The 21497-nt window shown below is 48.5% G+C and overlaps 5 protein-coding genes across 5 annotated transcripts; 2 read left to right on the top strand and 3 right to left on the bottom strand.

Moving 5' to 3' along the window:
- The first annotated feature begins 1051 nt into the window (after positions 1-1051).
- On the top strand, positions 1052-2148 carry F5B22DRAFT_260151 (uncharacterized protein). The gene has a single exon (XM_047970086.1). The coding sequence runs from the start codon at positions 1140-1142 to the stop codon at positions 1959-1961; it is 822 nt and encodes a 273-aa protein (XP_047835279.1). The 5' UTR covers positions 1052-1139; the 3' UTR covers positions 1962-2148.
- A 6806-nt stretch (positions 2149-8954) lies between these two features.
- F5B22DRAFT_642073 (DUF323 domain protein) lies at positions 8955-12745 on the top strand (the record flags this gene model as incomplete). The annotated part of the gene is made up of 12 exons (XM_047978071.1): positions 8955-9197; positions 9255-9373; positions 9435-9673; positions 9731-9840; positions 9943-10019; positions 10079-10368; positions 10672-11365; positions 11442-11517; positions 11573-11925; positions 12012-12307; positions 12469-12550; positions 12673-12745. 12 exons carry the CDS (start codon positions 8955-8957, stop codon positions 12743-12745), a joined length of 2652 nt encoding a protein of 883 aa, XP_047835278.1.
- Positions 12746-13416: 671 nt separating this feature from the next.
- Positions 13417-14632, bottom strand: F5B22DRAFT_642072 (translation initiation factor eIF-2B alpha subunit; the record flags this gene model as incomplete). The annotated part of the gene is made up of 3 exons (XM_047978070.1): positions 13417-14053; positions 14116-14487; positions 14553-14632. 3 exons carry the CDS (start codon positions 14630-14632, stop codon positions 13417-13419), a joined length of 1089 nt encoding a protein of 362 aa, XP_047835277.1.
- A 386-nt stretch (positions 14633-15018) lies between these two features.
- Positions 15019-17906, bottom strand: F5B22DRAFT_588262 (rab GDP-dissociation inhibitor). The gene is made up of 8 exons (XM_047973663.1): positions 17551-17906; positions 17441-17465; positions 17307-17366; positions 17196-17223; positions 16770-17115; positions 16144-16692; positions 15932-16086; positions 15019-15861 (listed from the first exon to the last, which is right to left on the bottom strand). Exons 1-8 carry the CDS (start codon positions 17594-17596, stop codon positions 15673-15675), a joined length of 1398 nt encoding a protein of 465 aa, XP_047835276.1. The 5' UTR covers positions 17597-17906; the 3' UTR covers positions 15019-15672.
- Positions 17907-17925: 19 nt separating this feature from the next.
- On the bottom strand, positions 17926-19578 carry F5B22DRAFT_588258 (mitochondrial 39-S ribosomal protein L47 (MRP-L47)-domain-containing protein). The gene is made up of 2 exons (XM_047973662.1): positions 18853-19578; positions 17926-18793 (listed from the first exon to the last, which is right to left on the bottom strand). The coding sequence occupies exons 1-2, from the start codon at positions 19381-19383 to the stop codon at positions 18488-18490; spliced, it is 837 nt and encodes a 278-aa protein (XP_047835275.1). The 5' UTR covers positions 19384-19578; the 3' UTR covers positions 17926-18487.
- Positions 19579-21497: the final 1919 nt, after the last annotated feature.

The raw sequence follows: 21497 nt of genomic DNA, 5'->3' as shown, positions 1-21497 counted from the left end.
CCTGTAGGCACCTACGTACTAGGTAGGTATCTAGGTAGGCTGCCTACTGGTTTCGGTACCGTACAGAGGAGATGCAGATGCGATCCGGCTTTTGCCAGTTTATCTATGTGCATGTACATGTAAGAGCTGGAATCTGGGACCTGAGCCTGGGCCTCCGTTAGGTGGGGTGGAGCTAGCTGTGGCTACCTACATAGGTGCTTAACTTACCTAATATGGCTGGTTGTGCATGCTCGCCCAAGTACCGTATCTATTACCTAGATAGGCAGTACCTACAGTCAACACTAATTACTTACAGGTAATGTGTTCTACGGTACTGTGCCTAAGTAGGTACCTACATTTACCTGTCTATTGACGCCTGCGTATGTAGCTATCAACGGAGTGTCTATCGAGGAACATGATATAAAACCCAACCTAGTACTATGTAGTAGGTAGTGGGTAGTACCTACTGTACATGTACTTCAAGTACCTAGTACCTAGTACCTGCCCGTAATAAATCAGTGACAATCAGCGACAGGTGCTGGGAGTCTGTGGGAGGAAGCAAGGGAGAGCCGGATAGATCACTGGCAGGAGCGGGACCCGTTCCTTGTACTCCGCACTCCAGCAGGGTCAGTCCTGCCTGCACTGGGTACCTACCTAGGTGTTGGAAGGTGGGGGCAAGATGATGTCGTGGTTGGCTTCAGGTTTCCGGAATTGTCAAAGGATAATGTACCTACAAACCAGCCATCCGACACTGACACTGACACTGATCGTTGCTCCAGAACAGCACACTCACACACATACACATACACACCCAACCCGTCGCCGCCACCATCCTGAAATACCCAAGTTGTGTCATCTTTTGCTGCCTGCATTGTCGAATTGCAAAGAAAGCGAGCGAGCAAGCGAGCGCTCTTGTCTGATCTCACTGCACGACCTCGTTCCATCTATAAGCCAGATCTCTTTTTGCTTCTTTCTGGTTCTCTGACCATTCTGTCCTCAAGGAGCGCACCTAGACGCATCGCCAACCTCCCTTCCTCACCCTATCCCTTCCCTCCCTTCCCCCGCCTCCATTCAGTACACCTCACATTCTGCGTCGAGCACAACAGAACAGTCGAGATGTAAGCGTCCCCAGTCGGTCCCCATGTCGGGCGGGCTTGCATATGTTGCTGACACTCGCCATATATAGGCAGATCACACTCAGCGTAAACAACCCCGAGATGGAGGAGCAGGAATTGCGGCTCGTGACCCTCGGTGTCTACCCCGAAATGACAGTAGAGGCCTTGCGGAGCTCCATCGAGGCTGAAGGCATTCCTGCCCCGGCCCAGCATCTCTACCACAACGGCCAACTAATTACCGACAACACGAAGACCCTGCAAGAGCTTCAGATCGCTGATGGCGATATGCTTGCCCTCCATGTCCGAGATATGAGAGGTTCCGGCGTGGATCCTGGGCATCGGGAGCAAGCGCCTAGGAGGAGGCCCGCTGCTGGTCAACCAGGGGCCAGTCCTCTGCAACAGGATCCTGAACTCATCCGGCTGCAAGTCCTAGGCGATCCTGCGCTGAGGACACAACTGCAGAGGTTGAACCCTGCACTTGCCGCCGTGCTTGAGGACCCCCAGCGTTTTGCCCAGATGTTCCAAAACAGTGCCCTCGAGCAGGAACAAGCACGAAGGGCGCGTATGCGGGAAATCGAGGCTTTGAACGCTGACGAGTTCAATCCAGATGCACAAGCCAGGATCGAGGAGATGATTCGCCAAGAAAGTGTCGTGGAGAACCTACAGAATGCAATGGAACATAATCCAGAATGTATGCAATCCCCAAGTTCCAAAAATTTAAATGCCGCTTTAATTATGCTAATTGACTTACGTAGCATTCGGTCGGGTGCACCTCCTCTATATCGACGTAAAAGTCAACGGGTTCAAAGTAAAAGCGCTTGTGGACTCCGGTGCTCAGGCTACCATTATGTCCCCAGCCTGCGCTGAGCAATGTAACATCATGCGACTAGTCGACAGACGGTTCGCTGGTGTTGCTAGAGGCGTTGGTACAGCCAATATTATCGGGCGTGTCCACTCCACTATTCTCCAGGTTGGGTCAAAGCACCTTCATTGTGCATTTACCGTGATGGAGGGCAAAGCCGTGGACCTATTGCTGGGCCTTGACATTTTAAAGGGCCACCAGGCCACTATCGATCTCTCGCGGAACAGGCTCATCATTCAGGGAGAAGAGGTTGAATTCTTGGGCGAGTCGGATATTCCCAAGGAAACTGAAGAGGCTGTCAATGATGAGCCTACAGTGCCTGGTCCGGGGGGGACTTCCATTGGCGCCCGCTCCGGTGCTGTCACAGGGCCTACTTCAGCTACCCCCAGTAACCCCTCCAGCGCAGCTGCTCCTGCTTCCTCGAGCTCACGACCAGTAGCGGCGCCACCATCCGCCTCACACGCACCCCCGGCCTCCGCTCAGCGGACGTTTCCGGAGAGTGATATCGACAAGCTATTAGCATTGGGTTTCGACCGGCAGGCAGTGATAAATGCATTGCGAGCTACAGATGGTAATGTCGAATATGCTGCCGGTCTTCTATTCCAGAACTAGACAATAAACAGAGGCTGTAAGCGGATGAATTATTTGCATTGAGAACCCGGACGGAGTACAGGCATGAGCCTAGGAAAAGGGGTTGGGATTGCATTGGAAATGGATAAGGGTGTTCTTGAATACTCATCATAGAGGGCGCTTTGTTTTGCTTTGATTCATTCTTCATTCTTCTTCCTATCAAGCAATGATTGCATCGCATGCTATAACCCTTCCAGCCCTGAATTGAACCTCGACTTACACAAACGGAGGTCTGTTTAGATATCACCCTAGGGAATAAGCACTGCGACTCACGACATAGATATGATTCATGAGATTTTGAGGGTAGGGAGAGTCTACACGTACACCTAAGAAGGAGAAAACAATCGTATCTCCGGTGGTAGAATTGTGAATCTACTTACAATTGCTCGATCTTTGTCTTTCGCTTTGATTTGTTGGCTGTTTAGACCAGTGTGTTCAATTCCTACACATACAAAAGGTCAGGAAGTTTCACAAGTTCTCGATGTCACCATGGTGTTGTCAATGTACTTAATGGAGAGAGTGTTACACGTGCAACCTCTGTGCCAGCTGAATATGCAGTTCGCCTTGCACTTCGGCCGTACGAAGGACCATTGCAGACTGTTCATGATCTTTCAAGACATGCAGGCAATATTGGGCAATACTGGAAAGTGAGATTATACAGACCTCGCTTCTTGAAACAGACCCCAGAGACCTAGGCGGTCTGGGCTGGCAGACCAATTGTATATAGAGTCAAGTCAAACCACCAACAGCCAAGAAGGAGTTAGTTGGCCAAGGACTTATGCAGCCCTAGTTGATCATTGTAATCTGAATTGCCTATATTCCAAGCCCAGTATTACTGCCCTTGTTATAGAGAGTCAGCCGTTCATATGTGTAGGTAATTATGCTCTCTCTAGTTTCCTCTCCTTGTATGAATGCCCCTTATGCGGAATCGAACGTTTGTGGTATGGGTCTCTGTCCCTAACCTTCGCTTGGTGTGTGCTGTAAGATATTCCGTTGGCTTCTAAAACGAACTTATGTCAAGCTCTCAGCTCTATGCCATGTTATGATGAGAGGAGATGTCCATAATTTTTTTTAAGTCAGTTATCAGGTCAAGTTTGGCGACTAATCATTCGAGTACCCTTTGCCCATGATCAGGAACGCAGGCAACAATTCGTTATCTTATGAAGGTCTCCATACCTCCGGAGACGATTCCTTAACTGTAGACAGATATTCTGCATTTTCGAGCTGAATGAGTGTGTTATAGTTGTGTATTCTGTGCAGGGAGAATGACTAATCTCTAGTATCATTGGTAGCAATTCCAACTACGTTTTGGGGACAAGGACGCTAGTATGATTGAAATAATTACTGGGCTGGGAGGACTTAAGTATAAATACACACGATGTACTTCATTTCCATGGCCTTTCTGATTTGTATTAGAAATTTGAAACATGCTATATGATGGAATCGTTGGTCTTGTTGGACTTTATGACATAATCTATATGTTACATAGTATATCAAGAGTAGAGATCTAGACTTGGAGCTTAATACTATTCATAATATAATGATCTACTAAGACTATAAAAGTCTTTAGCCAATTAATTCCTTCTTGGCCTTGGTGGCTTGACTCGACTCTATATACAACTTGTTTGTTAGCCTAGACCGCCTAGGTCTTAAGGGTTTGTTTTAAGAAGCAAAGTCTGTATAGCCTCACTTTCCAATATCGCCCAATATCGTCCGCACATATTTGAATGATCGTGAACAGCCTGCGATGGCCTTTCGTACGGCCGAAGTATCAGACGAAATCCATATTCAGCTAGTACAGCTTGTACGGGTGTAACAGCTGATGACCTAATAATGCTTCATGTTCACAATAGAGGAAGCCTACGCTCCGCGAGATGAGAGTATTGACATGTAATGTAACCTTGGCTTTATATGTTAACCCATTGCTTAAAAACATGTAGCCCTTTAATTTAAAGAGATACTTACAATAAAACCCAATCCTTCAACCTATTAAACAGGCAAGATAAAATAATATTTAAATATTTAACTACTTATAAACCCTGCATAATAAACTTGAGCATATTTATTGTAACGGGTTAAAAGAATGAGTTTGAAAATAATTTCAAAGGTAGGCATAGACTAGGGAGACATTCTTAACCGGGACTTAATTAATTCTGCCCCAGGAAGTGTATTACGCACACACACACACACACACACACAGCTACAGGTGTAATATATGGCACATAAGTCCCCCTCATGACCTTTATAAGACACGTAGAAAATTGTTAAAAGTGTAGTTATACAGACCTCGCTCCATGAAACAGACCACTTAGACCTAGGCGTTCAGGACAGGTAGTCCAATTGTGTTTAGAGTCAAAAGTGAAGCCACCAAGGCCTGGAAGGAGCTGGATGGCCAAGGACATTTACTGCTCTAACATATTATTATATTGTAATAGCTTCAATTTCAGTTTAAGTTGTTTACAATTGCTAGAAAATGTTATATCTAAAGATTATTTATATAATGTTCATTAGAGATCTAACAGGTTGAAGCTTAATTAGTGTATATCCGATATTAGATAAATTTAATCGTCATGTGAGCTGTTAATGTAATCATTCCGATGTCACCGGCTGCATCGGGGGGTCATATCATATAAAATCTAGACCGGCCCCATTTTTGTTATTCTCAGGGGCATCTTGGCTGTCTTACTATATACATGGTACAATACCCCGGATCTCCGGGTAGCATGGCAATTCCCCCCCCTGCTCAGCGTGTGCGTCGGTGAGGGTTCGATAGTTGTCAGCTCGCCAGGGAGGATATGGTTTTCCCTGTGGCGCACCAGATCCCGATTCCGATCCGCATAACACGTGGGGGTAGCAGTTCAACTAAATTTGGAAGGGGGGAATATCTTCGCTCGGGAATAGATGCCGCATACGTGCAGACCGACCAAGTACGAAGTTCCAAGACAATGCCAATTCAAGTAACATTGATTCCATGGACGTGGAGGCATCGAATTAACATGGTGAAGTCAGTTACCTAAGGCTTTTGTTGGTCACCTGATTGAATTTGCATGCTTATCACACCTGCAGGGAGAAGATCAGGCGGCAAGGAGGTGAGATAAGGGCTGGTAGACCTGGTCGGTTCTGCTTCCGGTTGGACGTGCTGACGAGAACCTTGGCTGTGGAACGTCCGAAGAGCGCGGGATGAAGAAGGATTGAATTAGGCTGGGAAGCGGGTGACTGGAACAAAGCTGGAGCTGAGTGAATGAACATAGACGAGGCTGTGCGCTACCAGCAGTTCAAAATAGTGTATGTCATCTCCCTGAAACTGTGTCCTTACTTTTAAGTATGCATTCTTTGCAAATATCTGCATCATGGTGTACCATGAAGAAATGGCACCCATGAGCAAGCCCGGTGTGCGGAGGAGTAATAAGAAACCGATGAAATGAACAACTGGGACATACATACGTGTAGGTACAATTACGAGAGTACTTTGTACTGAGGTAGGTAGGTAAGTACATACATGTACTTATGCGCAGGACTGTAGGATGTAGGTACCTGGCGGTCAGCCCACCCATCTGTACCTACATGAGTCCCCACATATCGCCTCAATGTCTGTCTGTCTCTGTCTCTGTCTCGATGACTGTGGCTGGGTGAACGCACGGGAATGGGTGCATAAATGGGCTGTGCAGTTCGCTACCGACTAACGCTAAAACAGTAGGTATCAGAAGCAGTTATGGGACCCGGGCGAGCCAGGTTCGCGGGGGATTTCTATGAAAGCACACAGTCCCTACCTCGGCTCCCAGGTAGGAGGTATGAGATAGGTAGGTATGTATCCGTAAGCCCAATGTTTCCCTGATCGTTTGATGTTTGATGTAGGTAAGCATGGAGATATCTAAGTAAGTATGTAAAGCGACAAGTGACCTGTGGCTTGGTGCGGTGGGGGGCAGAGTGGAGACAGTGGGGTTCATTGGTGAAGAACTTGAATATTCACATGATCATACAACCTGGTGACGTAGCAAAGCATTAGCTAGAAAGATATGTATGTACGACACGTTATAGTGTCGTAGAGACGACGGGCTTATTAGGGAACACGGGGAAGGAAGAGTAGGGAAAGAAAGAAAGGAAGAAAAAAAGAGTGAGGTGTACGGAGAATTAAAAAGATGGAAAGGGAAAAAATACAAAAGAACAAAACGAAGGAAAGAGCCAATTGTAACGCGGGAAGATAAATTTTGGGAAAGAGCAGCTCACATTACCCATTGGAACATAGACGGCCCATCAGACAAACACCAAATCCTCGAAGCTCAGTCCCAAACTTCTTACACCATCCCCAGACCCCTCCCTCTCCATACTTATCCAGACCACCGCCTCAGACCACCACCAATAGCACAAAAAAAAAAAAAAAAAAAAAGGAGACAGAGAGAAAGAGAGATCAGATGTCTACCTACTACGGACATAGGTCCTCCTCCCCCTCCACTGCTGAAAACTCGTCTGGAATGCTAAGCAAAGTTTGGAGTCGGTTCCTATTCTAGGAAAGTAGCCCGCTGTTTCCGAGTGGATGCCTCAAGTACATCATGTCATGCTATGCCCAAATTCGGATGATATTTTACTATGTAATTCTTACACCACCATACCGACATTTGGATACGACCAGAGATATGAGTGGCTCTCCGATCCTGTCACGGACACCTCCTCTGAGTCCTTCTCCATATTAAACCGGGGAACGGGACATGATTACTGGGGATGGGACCTGGGGACCTGGGGTATTGGGAATTGAGAACTGGAAATCGGGAAAGGGAGGGGGGAGGGGGAAGGGCTAGAAACCGAACAGGTATTGATTGAGTGAGTGAGCACGAGACACGAAACGAGAAGAGAGACGTGGTAGGAGGCGGCTGAACGAGACTCTCCGCATGTCCTAACCTTGGAAGCATTTCTGTTCTCTCGTCTACGGAAAACAACTGACACACCAGCTCTGCCCGTTCAACCCACATTGCACGACGATAGATCTCGTGACACATGCTAAATGGAGGATGGACTGATCTACGTCTGGGCACACGGAATAGTTCTCGAAGAGAATGTGCAATGTCACCTCTTTTATTTTCTCCTTCTCTTACCTTCCTCTTTCCCCTCCGTTCCCTTCTTATTCTGCTTGTTATTCCTCTGATCCTCTGATGCTCGGGCACCTATGCATGGTGTCTTCGTGGCACCAGGAACCAACCGCATATCCTAGCCCTTTTCATCTTTCCGTTATGTCTCGCCCTCGACGCCTCTCACATCTAACAGGCCGACAGGGATTAGAGTGGCCCGCAGCCCTGCACAGGGCAGAACAGGGGGAACATCGAGACTTGCGGGGTTTGGGCGGTTTCGCGTGGTCAATCTCCTTGCATATTCTGCCAAGAAGATACCCTGATTTGCTAATACCCATCATCCTCCATTATGACATCCCGCGCCGTATTGACCCTCTCACTAGGCACGCTGCATACTATGACAGCATGATTTCATGTCTTCGCCTTTCGAGCTTTTTGCATTGATTAATAGAGTCACTTGCCTCTAACGCGAGCCGGCTTGGCGAAAGAAAAACGGTCCGTACCTGTTAGCATGGCGCTTGTTATGCTGTACGAGACCGACTTCGCGCGCTAATGGCGCAGAATCATGGCTATTCTTGTCTCAAATTGGCTCCTCTTCTTATTCGGCATGTTGGCTCTCGGCACCTACTACCTATCGATCGAGCTCCCTCATCTTGCAGACCACAAGCCGACAGACTTATAGTTAGCTTCTCTATGTCAGTCCGGCAGAGGCCGATGGCCTATCACTGGTCCGTATAACAAATCCCAAGCACAGCCACCTCTGCATTTTAAGCTAGCGATCTCTCTAGCGACTAAAAACATACGACGTTCTCATGTACCTGTCTGACTTTGGTGTCATATCGACATACGTCGCCGCCGCCCTTATGTACATACCTACTGAAAACAGAGACCGGGAAGCTGTAGAAGGCTAGCTTTTCTTCTAGTACCTAGCACATCACGGTAGTACACAGAGGGTCTAGTATACCGACTAGTCTGACTTTCCATTCCGGGCTGACATCATCATTTGTTCGATTCACGATGGGGGCGTATTAGTAAAGTTCGAGAGCACCACGGAGTCTGTGTTTCTGTGTGCATGTAGCTACACACATGGGTTTTTCCGGGTCTCTCCGCACCTTAAATGCGTGTGGAGTGACCTATGTAGTACTATTATCGTTTCCTGGTCTAACAAAGAGCGTTGGTAATACATACATATATAAACTCTGTCGGCTTCCAACATTGTCCTATTTAGTAGCTTTTATGAGTTTGGTGCCTTGCAGCGGCTACTGTCGACACATCTGGTGTAGAGAATCGTGACTATTTACCGCCATGCCTTCACTTCTCCAAGATCGCGCCGAACCTCAGTTTGCCAATAGGCCGGCAAGGGGAGCCTACAAACCTCGACAGGCTGCCACAGAGACCCCCCTTGTGGACATTATTGATATCCGCCAGGACACCACCAAGGCTGATCTCAAAGAAGAGATTCATAGGCTCTTTCAGTCCCAGGAAAGGCCTCGAAAACTCCCTACTCTCCTACTTTACGACGAGAAGGGCCTCCAGCTCTTCGAAAAGGTTGGGTCGAACCTCTATCCTCGTCGTAGAGGCAATGGTAAACTAACAGGGCCCTAGATCACGTATTTGGAGGAGTACTATTTGACCAATGCCGAAATTGAGGTTTTGCAACGTCATGCTGCCACTATCGCTGGAAACATACCTTCCGGATCCATGTTAATCGAGCTTGGTAGTGGGTGAGTCAACATGTCTCTATCTCCTGCCTACAAAGATGCTTTTGCTGACAGCTTTTTCTAGGAATCTGAGGAAGATTTGCCTATTACTCCAGGCGTTCGAGGACTCGGGAAAGGATGTCGACTATTATGCACTTGACTTATCGGAAAAAGAGTTATCCCGGACTTTGGCCCAAGTTCCCAAGTTTCAGCATGTCCAATGCCATGGCCTACTAGGCACCTATGACGATGGCAGAGAGTGGTTGATGTCTCCTTCGCACTTGGCTAAACGAAAGTGTATTATGCATATGGGCTCTAGCATCGGTAATACCTTTCGAGGGGTCATTACTAGGGAGAAAATGTACTTACAGGCTTGAGCAGGAAACTTTTCCCCGTCCGATGCAGCCTTCTTCCTGCAAGGCTTTACCGATGTCCTCCAGCCACAGGACAGCTTGCTGATTGGGGTAGACTCTTGTATGGACCCGTCGAAGGTATAGTAAGTACGGATCGTTGCAACCTAGCATGGCGCTGGATATGTTATATCAGCAGCTAATATAGCTTGTGTGTATAGCCACGCATATAACGGTTAGTAGACCTGCAACCTGTACCCGGCCTTAACTGACTTTCCACCGTTCGACAACGTCATAGACCAGGAGGGCATCACGCATCAGTAAGTAGATATCCATTTGTCAATTTTCAAAATAGATTCTGATCCTAAATCGCTTCTAGATTTATCTTGAATGGCCTCCAGCATGCTAATGATGTCCTCGGAGAAACTGTTTTCCAAGTGGGAGATTGGAGGGTGGTTGGGGAGTATGTGTATGACAGTGAGGGAGGGCGCCATCAGGCGTTTTATTCGCCATTGCGGGATACGGTTGTCCTGGGGGGCGTCGTCAAGGCCCACGAGCGTATCCAGATTGAACAAAGCTTCAAATACTCAAAGGGAGCCTGTGACGCACTCTGGAAATCGGCAAGTGTCTTGGAAGCGGAAAAATGGATGACAGACGACGAAACCTACGGTAAGTCGCTTCATACCCCCATGACAACATCCTCCTGCACAACACTACCTTGGCCCGGATAGGAGATGCATGGGGTTCGTCGTCATTATGTCGGCGTCGTTTCCGCGAATAGGCAGGCCATAACAAACTCGCTCCAACTCTGGTCACACCTCGGCCCACCTAGGAGCCGAACTCTCAAGCCTCTTATGATGTGCCTATTAATATCCCTTGTGCTTCTCTGTTGGTTGCATTTTGCGGGGGCGGGTTTTGTTGTACCCAGGCCACGGACCATTCCCAGTAACCGAGTCGACTAACAGTGCATAGGCTTGCATCTGCTGATCAAGAACCCCTTGTCGTTCAGCCTAAACCCGCTGGACTACACTCGGGAGAGCGTCCCTCTCATGAGCGACTGGAAGAGCCTCTGGGCTGTCTGGGATACCATCACACGTCGAATGCTGCCCAACGAAGAGCTACTCGACAAGCCTATCAAGCTTCGAAACGCCTGCATATTCTACCTAGGCCATACTCCGGCGTTTCTAGATGTCCAGCTGACCAAGACCACGGACGAAGGCCCAACTTCACCTCGCTATTATCACTCGATATTCGAAAGGGGCATAGACCCAGATGTCGATAACCCCGAGAATTGTCACGCGCACTCGGAGATTCCCGACGAATGGCCCCAACTCGATGACATCTTGGCATATCAGACTCGGGTGAGGGCTAGGCTGAGCAGCCTGTACGACAATGGAGCTGAAACCATCCCCAGGCAAGTTGCTCGGGCTATATGGGTTGGGTTTGAGCACGAGGTTATGCACATGGAGACCCTGCTCTACATCATGGTACAGAGTGACAAAACACTCCCACCTCCTGACATACCGATACCCGATTTTCAAACCCTGGCGCGGGACGCAAAGCTGTCAAGGGTTGAGAACAAGTGGTTTGACATCCCGGAGCAGACCGTCACCTTAGGTCTAGATGATCCAGAGGATGACTTGGAATCTGATAGTCACTTTGGGTGGTAAGTGATGAGCTGTGGGGGAGTGGCGTCTCAGATAGATATTGCGTGTGTAACAAAATGCTGACGCAGACCCTAGGGATAATGAGAAACCACGACGACAGGTGCATGTTCATAGCTTCCAGGCCAAGGGAAGACCGATAACCAACGAAGAGGTAGGGATAATGACAATTTACCTAAATATCGGACATGCTGACCAGCTTTGATCAGTATGCGCAATATCTACATGGCACTAAGAAAGGGAAATGCCCGGCTTCTTGGTCCACGGAGACTGTAGAGGGTACGAACGGTTCGAATGGGCATTCCACTGCCAATGGCGCAAGCTTACCGCCGTCGTTCCTGCAAGGCAAGTCCGTCCGGACGGTTTATGGCCTCGTGCCTCTGAAGTACGCCCTTGACTGGCCTGTGTTCGCCTCATACGACGAACTAGCGGGCTGTGCGGCGTGGATGGGCGGACGGATCCCGACTCTCGAAGAAGCCCGGAGCATCTATACGCACGTCGAGTCCCTGAAGAAGAAGGAAGCCGAGAATAAACTCGGCGCCACAGTACCGGCAGTAAATGGGTGAGTCTACTTGCCTTATCTTTTCTTTTCTTATGGTAGAAGTCAATTAAAAGCAGAAGAGATCCAATCTCTGACGTACACGATAGACATCTCGTGAATGACGGCGTGGAAGAGACGCCCCCATCACCCCCTGACACATCGTCTCTCGTCGACGAAGAAGACGAAAGGGACAATGCGTGGCCCCCCATCATGCAATCCGATATTTTTCTCGACCTCGCAGGCGCCAACGTCGGCTTCCAGAACTGGCACCCAGTCCCCGTAACGGCGCGCGGCGACCGCCTCGCGGGCCAGGCCGAGATGGGTGGTGCTTGGGAGTGGACCAGTTCGCCGCTCAGGAAGCACGAAGGGTTCAAACCCATGGATTTGTATCCCCTCTACACCGGTAAGCTTGCATCAATATTCCTATCCTCGTCATTATCATAACACCTATTATCTTGCAATTCTCGCAAACGGAGAGAGAGGGGGAGATGATGGAATGAATGAATTTGACAAATAGAAAGCGAGAGAGTGAGACTGACAATAAGTTTGTTCGACAAAATCTAGCTGATTTCTTCGACGAGAAGCACAATATCGTGCTTGGCGGCTCATGGGCGACTCACCCCAGAATTGCCGGGAGAAAGTCTTTGTAAGCTCATCTTATTTATTTATTACCTTTCCCTACCTTCATCTTTCTCCCCGTCGTCTATCACTGCGAAATAGGAATAGAAAACGAAGGAAGTGTTAGCTAATGATTTCTTGAAAATCCAGTGTCAACTGGTACCAGCGCAACTACCCATACGCCTGGGTCACTGCGCGACTGGTCCGGGACAGCAAGCAATGAGCCAATAACATGTATCCGACCGACTATGCAACCAATTCAACCGACCAAAGAAACGAGCCAAAAGCTAAGGCGTGGGGCAAGGCTGTATCAAGCGAGGAAAGATCGGGTCAAAAACACATGTATTTAGGAAAGCCAAAGGGCAAAAAAAGCATTTCATGACAGTTTTTTCTCTATTTTGAAGACGGATAGTGTATGCTACGACTAATTGCTTAGCCTTCTCGGAGCTTTGTCCCCCTCAAGGTGTCCGTGAACTGTTATGGCTGGTTCGCCCACTCATCCGAGGATATATAGCAGCAGCTTCTACTGTCCTATCTCGTTGCATATCATCTGGGTGCCGTCTATACACAATCTCTCTATGGTGCCCCAACGTGGAGAATAATGACGTCGTCCCAAACCTCAAAAATAGTCTTGCTCCCTCTCGGTGCATATAGGCCTGTTCACTTAGTAGTTGAATAAGCAGACAGTCAAATCAGATTGGTGGATTAGGTGATGTGCGCCCTACCTAGCGACTAAGAGCACCGTAGCGGCCTAAGTGACAACTCTACTCGGCCATCTTGACTTTTTGCCAGCTTACAGTTATCTAGGCTCTTTGTAATATCCCTTCTGTGATCCAGCGTGTCTTCTGATGATTGGTCTTCTGGGATCTGATCGTTTTGCGCCTCGTGCGTCCTCTAACTGACAAACATATCGATTACCTGATGTTCCATTGCCACAGTGGACTTGACACCATGATCACAGATAAAGTTTGTGATGAGATCAGGCGGTGTGAAATCAACAGGGTTGGCAGACTGGACCTCAATGGCTCGCTTCTGGTCGGCCGTCAGTCCATTTACCACGTTGCTGTTCGTGCTCTTGTTGGACTGAAAATCGAGTAAGTCTTGCTTGAAAGCGGGGATGCCGTAATTGGACTGGCTAGTCGGGAACGTCTGCCCGAGCTTGTGCTGCTCGGCGGCGACATAGAAGGGTTTGCGATCAATCTTGGCGAGCTTCGCGATCTGATATGTGCCTAACCGGCTGATAATACCACCCTGAGCCGTAATGACCTCTGCGCCTACAATTACTATATTCACATTCTGCATGATGTGCGCGACACCACCTTCCGGGATCGTGGCGACGCGAATGCCCTTTTCCCGCAGCGTGGCAACGGCCATTTCGCTCTCGGCCCGGCGACTCTCGCTTATAGCATAGATGACTCTGAAGCGTCGGGGGAGGCTACCGTTAACTCGCTCAGCGGCTCTTCCCAGTACCATGCCAACAACACGTGAGCCGCCGTGTGTCAGAATAGTAGAATTATCGGGAATTAACAAGCTACATGGAGAAATGGTTTGATTAGAGTTAAGGAACTAGTAGTCAGTAGCATGAGTACGTACCGTCCCTCCGAGGCAATCTGTTCTCTAGCTTCCTTAGCTCTCGTAGCGAATAGACGTGCATTTCGGAGCAGGTGTTGGCGGATCTCCTCAAACTGCTGATCCTTCGAAGCAGCACCAGCGCTGCTGGGAAGCTGTCTAAGCTCCCTAACCAGGTACTGCTTGAAGAAATCGCTGCCGTGGCAGACAGCCATGGGGTTTGCGACTTGGGGGCTTTCTCGTAGCCTCTCCGACTGTCCCTCGACGAGCTTCATAGTCTCGAACACGGTGGTAGCGGATGAGGCGCCCAAGGCCTCGATGAGAGCCTCGATAGTGGCCATGGGCATCGTGAGCTCGGGGTCGTCGGCCAAGAGCCGATGGTATGTAGCGACTATGCTATCGGGAGAGAGCAACAGCCATTAGCGGGCGAGGAAGCGGTGAAAAGACATATGACCACTTACTCGAAGGATCCAACATCTGGGTCGTTGTTGCGAATGGGCAACTGGCCGGATATACCGACCGTTGCATCGTTATTTGCCATGCGCGCAGTTGACGCTTGAATGTGTTTGTAAAGTGCCCGTTTCTAGTGTGTGGCGTATCGATCGAGAGGGTGAGAACACGTGGCGGAAGAGGTTCAAGTTGAAGCTGGTGAGAAGTCGTAAAGCTATCTTGGTGAGTCAAATCGCGGGGCAACTTTTTGGTGGAGTGTGGGTTTTTGTGAGCTTGATGCCAGTGCTTGAGGACCCCTCGCCCAGCCGCCAATCATAAATACCTAGCATGTACCTGCTGAGTAACCTACAGCCTACCCAGGTACATAGGCATGTAGGTAATCGCCTATAGGTAGGTAGGTAGTAGTTATTACCTATAGTAGATAGTTAGGTACAGTCAAGGTTACCTAATACTACCTAGGTATGCGGGAATGTAGGTAAATTCCTCAACTCTCGTGCCGTCGTCATGCTTGAATGATAATAATGCCCAGATAATTCTCATATATCTGCATTTAAAGTCACGGATATAAGTACGTTGGCAATGCAGACTTGTGATACTAATGTATATAACGCAGTACATCTACGTAGTACTGACTGGCGAAGTAAGTTTTAATCCTTTCAAAGCTGAGGCAAGCAGAACAGAACGGTAAAAGGCGTGATCCTACCGGAGATCACAATCGAAAACCAACACAATCACCATCATAGAAGATTTTCTAGACATGAAACAGGCCGTCTGCAGTTAGCAGAGGGTTGAAATATATCTCCCCTCAAATTCACTGGCAATATAAGCATCAACATCGGACAACACACACATCTATCAAAATAATCGCCTTGTTCGTTTAGTCAACTCCACTTGGGTGTCCTCCCAATTTGACCGATACAAGGTCTATGAAAAAGATCACATTAACGGGTCAGTTGATCGATATCAACAAGGTCTTCACTTTTTACACTGATACCGGTGCTCATTCAGGAGCACTCTCGTCTCCGCCATGCCTTTGCCGACTTGGTTCTCTCGAATCCTCCTGTCTAATGTTGCCTGACATCGCACGCTAGCACTATCTGGTAGCCCCGCAAATTCACCGTCTCAACCCTTCTACTGTTCACCAATTTGAACATCCCGAAGACCCTCAACCTTTAACTCCTCGCCCGTAGCACGGTGGTAGATGTCCTTTACGTCATCTGTAGTTGTTTCAAAGTGTGATGTGGCATCGTAACTCTTCGAGATAAAGATATTATCCGCCTTGCCATCGCCGATGGGTTCGTAAAGAGGTATAGGTGCACCCTAGAAGTTATTAGCCACGCCAACAACCACACAGGCGATCTGAAGAGACGGGAGAAGAACTGCTGCTTACCATAAACTGCTCCTCGATCTTACCGAGGCGGTCTAGGCCAGGCTGCAGCTCGAGGTGATGGTTGGCTGTTGTCTCCGCGATTGTCGACACAATGGCAATGTAGTAACCCTTAGGGCAGACGTTGTGTGCCGATGAAACACAGGCAATGTAGATATCTTAAAACTCTAATCAGCTCGCAGCCCAAACCGCCAGTACAATATAAATACACTCACCATTTTTGCGACCCACTTGGGATTGGGGGATAATGAGCTGGCAAGAATCGCTGTCGTTTGTACCAGCCAGAGGGTGCTTCAATATGCAAATAGCTTTTAGAACATGACCGACAACCTTGACTTTGTTCGAGAAATAGGAGGGGTCGCCTAGAATCATGTCTGTTTTAGTCTCGAAGCTCAGCTTCTCGGGACTATCAGCGCTTCCCATAGTAGCCTTGATGCCAACGGCCTTGTCCCCTTCATACAGAACCTCATCCACAGAAGTGTTAAGCATGTACGTGCCACCGTAGATGGCCGACAAACGAGCAAAGCCCTGCGGCAGCTCGCCTAGACCGTATAATGGATAGATATATGGCGACTTGCCATATCTTGCTACTGAGTTTCCGTAGAGGCGAATACGGTCGATGGCATCAGGTGCCTGACCTGGTGTGTCAATATAACTGTCGTCTAGGTACAACGCCATGGCATGGCCGATGAAGTCACGGGTGCCAGCCTCGAGGCCAAATTTGTCGTACACTTCCTTCATGGTGCACTTGGTCATGTCAAGGCCTAATCATGCCAATGTCAACACGAAGCCCTTCGTTAGATGTCATGACTCTCTTCGGGCGGTTTCAGATGTCACTCACCCTTGTGTGTGGTGGGGTCCTTGATATCAAAAGTGCCTACCCATTCGATGAAGCTCTTCATGCGACGCTTCTCAAAGATGCCCATAAGCGGAGACTTGAGAGCTTCACCAGCGTCTGAGGGCACCTTGGCAACGGTAGCCTTGGAGCTAGAGCCTTGTTGCACAAAACTGCCAGCGACCTGCTTGAATTCGAGATAGCGGGTAACGTCGGTAGACACCAAGATGTTCGTAAGCTGGCCCGAAGACATCAACAGCTTCGGAACCAGGTCAATGTTCCAGTCGTTGGGCCGGCCATATTTTTTCCACGGCTCTTCACCTTGCGTATAGTTTCCATACTTCTTGAAAAGCTGCCCCATGAACACATGGTTAGTTAATGCTCGCAGGGGAGGGGGGGCTTGAATCCGGGGTATGTGGGCATTGTATGTACCGCTTCGATGTTAACGGAGGCAGCCTCTCTGGAGAGCACAGGTTAGCTTGGGCACACGTGTCGTCACAGTAGTAGAGGGAAGCACATCACAGGGCTATTATCAGTACATACCCTCCATAGTGGTCGTTGCGGTCGATGTGCAGGACCTTCTTTCCTTTGACACTTAGAACACTTTGAGACAAGCGGGTCAGTCAGAGACAACAGCCGAGGCATGATATGTTGACGGCGGTCGAGGATGGGCATACCCAGAAAGAATACATTCGGTCAAGCCTGCTTCAAGTCAGAATCGTGAACAGCTTCAGAAGGGCGCGGCATCGCTGGTATCTGAAAAGGATGCGGGGCTGCGAGAACATACCGGTGCCCAGCACAATGACATCGTACTTTGGCGAGATCTCCTCCATTGTGGGCGGTGATTAAGGTGGTTGCGGGACTAGGAAAAGGAACAAAAGGAAGGGTGCTTGTCAAGGGTATCGAGGGTATCGAGGGTCGAGGGTATCGGAGAAGTTCAGGGCAAAGTTGGTTGACGCTAGGCCAAACGCGAAACCTTTTCCTTTCAAGTATCGGTGAGTAAAGAGTAAAGGGGACGTTTGGCTGGCCGCGTCGTCTATTCGTGCCGGGCTGGATTGAGTGAGGGGCTCGTTGCTGGCAGTGACGCTCGAGACCGTTCACTAATAAGGCACCCTACGGCACCTACACCACCTTACCACCGCCTACCACCGCCTACCACCGCCTAACCACCGCCTATCACCGCCTGTAGCTGGGGATCCCCTATAGCTCTGACCAATTGCCGCCGGGCTTGGCGCAACCCCCTGCTGCACGTTGGCGCTGCCCACCCCCGAAATACAAGGTTCGCCAACGGCTACCGATATGAGGTATCCAAAGACTTGACCTTTTCGTTCAACTACCTACGTGTAGTCGGTGTTTAGATTAGGTACCTAGGTTAGATAGATGGTATTAGTACCTACATATCTCTTCTCAACAAGCAGACTCTGGTTTGTGGTATCTAGCACTGTGTTTATACGTGTATGCTGTGTTGTGTACATAGTATCTACCTACCTGGGGTAACTCAAGGCCGGTTTCGTATACTCGCTCCCATGTAGACCTCCATGTACTTTGACTGGTCGGGTTGCATCGACATGAATGTTCATAATTTATTGTACACGTATTTACATAGCTCCTGGGTCATATTGATTATACTCGCATACTGCCACTTTCAGTTATCTTGCAGATACCGATTTCCCGTTGTTGCTGTTGCGATTCTTGTTCTTTTTCTTCTTCTTGTCAGTAGATTATCAGGGTTTTGCCGACGTCTGTTGTGGCTCTAGAGGTTTTGACGAGATTGTCGATGGTTCAATATCCTCTGGTTTCGTTACTCTGGGCTCTTCAGCCATGAAGCCTGACTCTGGTTGTGCAGCGGGTTGGTCTTGGTTGATATCCTCAGGCGCATTATCGTATTCGTAGTAGTCTTGTGGTGTATAGGGGGATTTTGCATTGCTGAGGTCAATCTCAGGATCCGTCTCCGCCAGTGTCCTGGCGTCCTCCCATAGATACCATCGCTCAATCAGCGCATGCTTGATTGCTCTCATTGTCCTGCGGACCTATTGGTAGCAAATTAGTACGAAAACACACTATTACGGCAAAATGGAAGAGGCCTTACCTCTCCTACCCGTACTTCCCCCTCTTGTTCACCGTTCATAAGCTTCAGCCGCTTGTACTCCCTCCAGGCCGTCGCAAGGCGGTTCTGTTCCTTGACACACGCCCACCACAGCTTATGCAAATCCTCCCAGCTCTTGTGCCGTAACTCCTCAACTGTCCATCCACGCCCATGCTCTACGGTCTCCTCGGGCGTCAAAAGTGGCTTGTCCTTGGTGTAGAAAAAATCCCAAAGACCGTGGTTGGGGTCAACCTCGATCTTCGGCTTGTACTCAGCAGGCTTTGGAACCTCGGACTTGTCGATGTTCATCCGAAACCGTGTCCCCGATCTGTAGATACTGCTGAGACCGCGAAGGCGGTTGTTGTCGCGACGTGGCCGTCGGCTGTTATATTCGGGGGTTGATGAGAATGCGCATCTCTGCAAGGACGATCTAGGCAGAGCAGCTGCCGTTATTGTGGCATTGGCGTTGTGGAAGGCTCTGGTAGCATTGACAACCCGGCCAATTGAGGGCCGGACGGATGCGGGCGTTACCATGGTGTGGTGTAGGCTGCCGTGATCCAAGACGAGATGCAGCGCCTACACAACTTAGATCGCGAGCCTCCCCAGCTACATCACCACCAATTGAAATTTTGGGTTAATCCGGTCAAAGAAAATCCGAGCCACAAGGTCAATGCATGCTCATGTCCGCCCCACTCATAACCTAGAAGCTAAATGACTGTATATATCGATAAACCCCTTTTGATAAATAAATATCTTACTAAAAGAGCAGGGCTTAATCATTGCATTGAGCAATATTACCCCAATCTCAGAGGAGCTTGCGCAGATTTTATGGCTGGATACCTATAATCTGAGTTCTGTACAACTAGAGTGGTGGAGCAGGATAGAAACTTATTCGTTGGCGTAGGTAAATTAACAGCAGCAAGAATCCACGTAAAACCAGGTTTCGAAAAGAGTTACAAGTTTAATAGGATGCTATACGCACTGAACACGGGTCTGGATAGACCATGTGTAGATTTTCAGTTTGACCTAATGGACCATAGATCTGTATTCCGTAATAGAAAGTGAGGTTGTTCATTGCTTGCTCGTCTGAGATGTTTTGGGCGGATTTTGGAGGTTAGGAAGCCCGGTCCAACTATACATAGAGTCAAGGCCAGTGGGGGACCAAATAGATCATACCAGCCATAACAGTGTATTGCGTATGTTTAGTTGAACCATGACCTCAAAATCTTATTATACAAGTTACAGGCTCGTACCTCTAAACATGTAGTTCGCCTATGATTACGGGCGAATACCTTACAGAAGTAGTGACTTCATTGGCTATGGGACACCTCGGGCTTTGAAGGAATAGCAAAAGCCGTGCAGTTGTATATGGTATCCCATTCGGCCACCAGGGCCAAGGAAGAATCTAGCGGCTAACAAGGACCTTAGCAGGCCTAGCAGAGTATTATGTTCTAAATAGCTTCAATTCCGTGCCCTGGTTTCCAGCTCTCGTTATACTATGATACCAATAACTACTTATTGAAGTTTTTAGTATTAGGTTGTGGGAGGCCCAAGTCCCTTACTGTTAGATCACTACTATCAAAAGAGGTGCTCGGCATTCTATGTGGAAGTTAGTACACATATGTTTTCTAACCATTGGCTATGAGTCCTGATAATCTTTTATTATACGCGTACGAGCTGAACAAGCAGTACGCCTTGCGCTTCGGCTGTTCCAAAGGCCAATGCAGGCTGTTCATGATCTCTAGAGACACGCGGGCAACACTGGGAGCGAGGTTATACAGACTTCGCTTCATGAAACAAGCCAACGACATCTATGCGGTCGATGCTACCAGACCATTTATATATAGATTCAAATCAAGCCACCAAGGCCAAGAAGAAATTGGTGGGCAAAGAACTTTTGCAGTCTTACTAGGTCATGATGTTGTGGATAGCATCAAGTCCCAAGCTCCAGTCATCTGTCCTCGTTATATCTTTAACAATATAACGGGTGTTGGTAGCAGGGCCCGGATCAGAGCTATTCAGACTAGAATGATCTACTAGGACTGTAAAAGTCCCTGCCCACCAGATTCCTTCTTAGCCCTGGTGGCTAACTTCATTATATATAGCTGGCATCTGTTAATCATCAAGTCCCAGTGGCTCATAGCCAGCGAAGTCGGTATAACCTCATGTTTTCGTGTATTTCGTATGTCTACGCATGGACCATCTTTTGCAAGCCATGTATTCGTAACAATAGGCGAACGGCATGTCGGCCATACGTGTGTAACAAGCAAAATACAATTGCTCACAGGAGTATGAATACTTCTTCTGTAGAAAACCCGTCACAGATGGGGTGTATAATTCGATATTACAAGTCAGTCTACCCGATGAATTTTTGTAGACTTGGTTCCTCGATGATCCTTCGTGGTTTTGTGCTTTTAATTAGAATCGAGGCGGTCGTTTGCTCTTCGAGCTGGGGTGGTAGATGATATGGTATAGAAGGTCTTGGGACCAAGGGTTTCGGTACGTGGCAGTTCTTTCAATAAGTCTCTAGTTTGGTGTTCTGGCTACAACGCCTGTATTATGGCAAGCGCAGGATCCTATTTTCGCTGAAGCGGTTAACCATTTTGCTTGTGCTTTTCTAACCTAACACAACTCCTGAATTCAACAAT

The sequence above is a fragment of the Xylaria bambusicola genome, assembly GCF_022495145.1.
Source record: "Xylaria bambusicola strain CBS 139988 unplaced genomic scaffold F5B22scaffold_3, whole genome shotgun sequence".
NCBI lineage: Eukaryota > Fungi > Ascomycota > Sordariomycetes > Xylariales > Xylariaceae > Xylaria > Xylaria bambusicola.
Note: the sequence above shows the minus strand (reverse complement) of the source record. Positions and strands in the feature narration are given on the sequence as shown.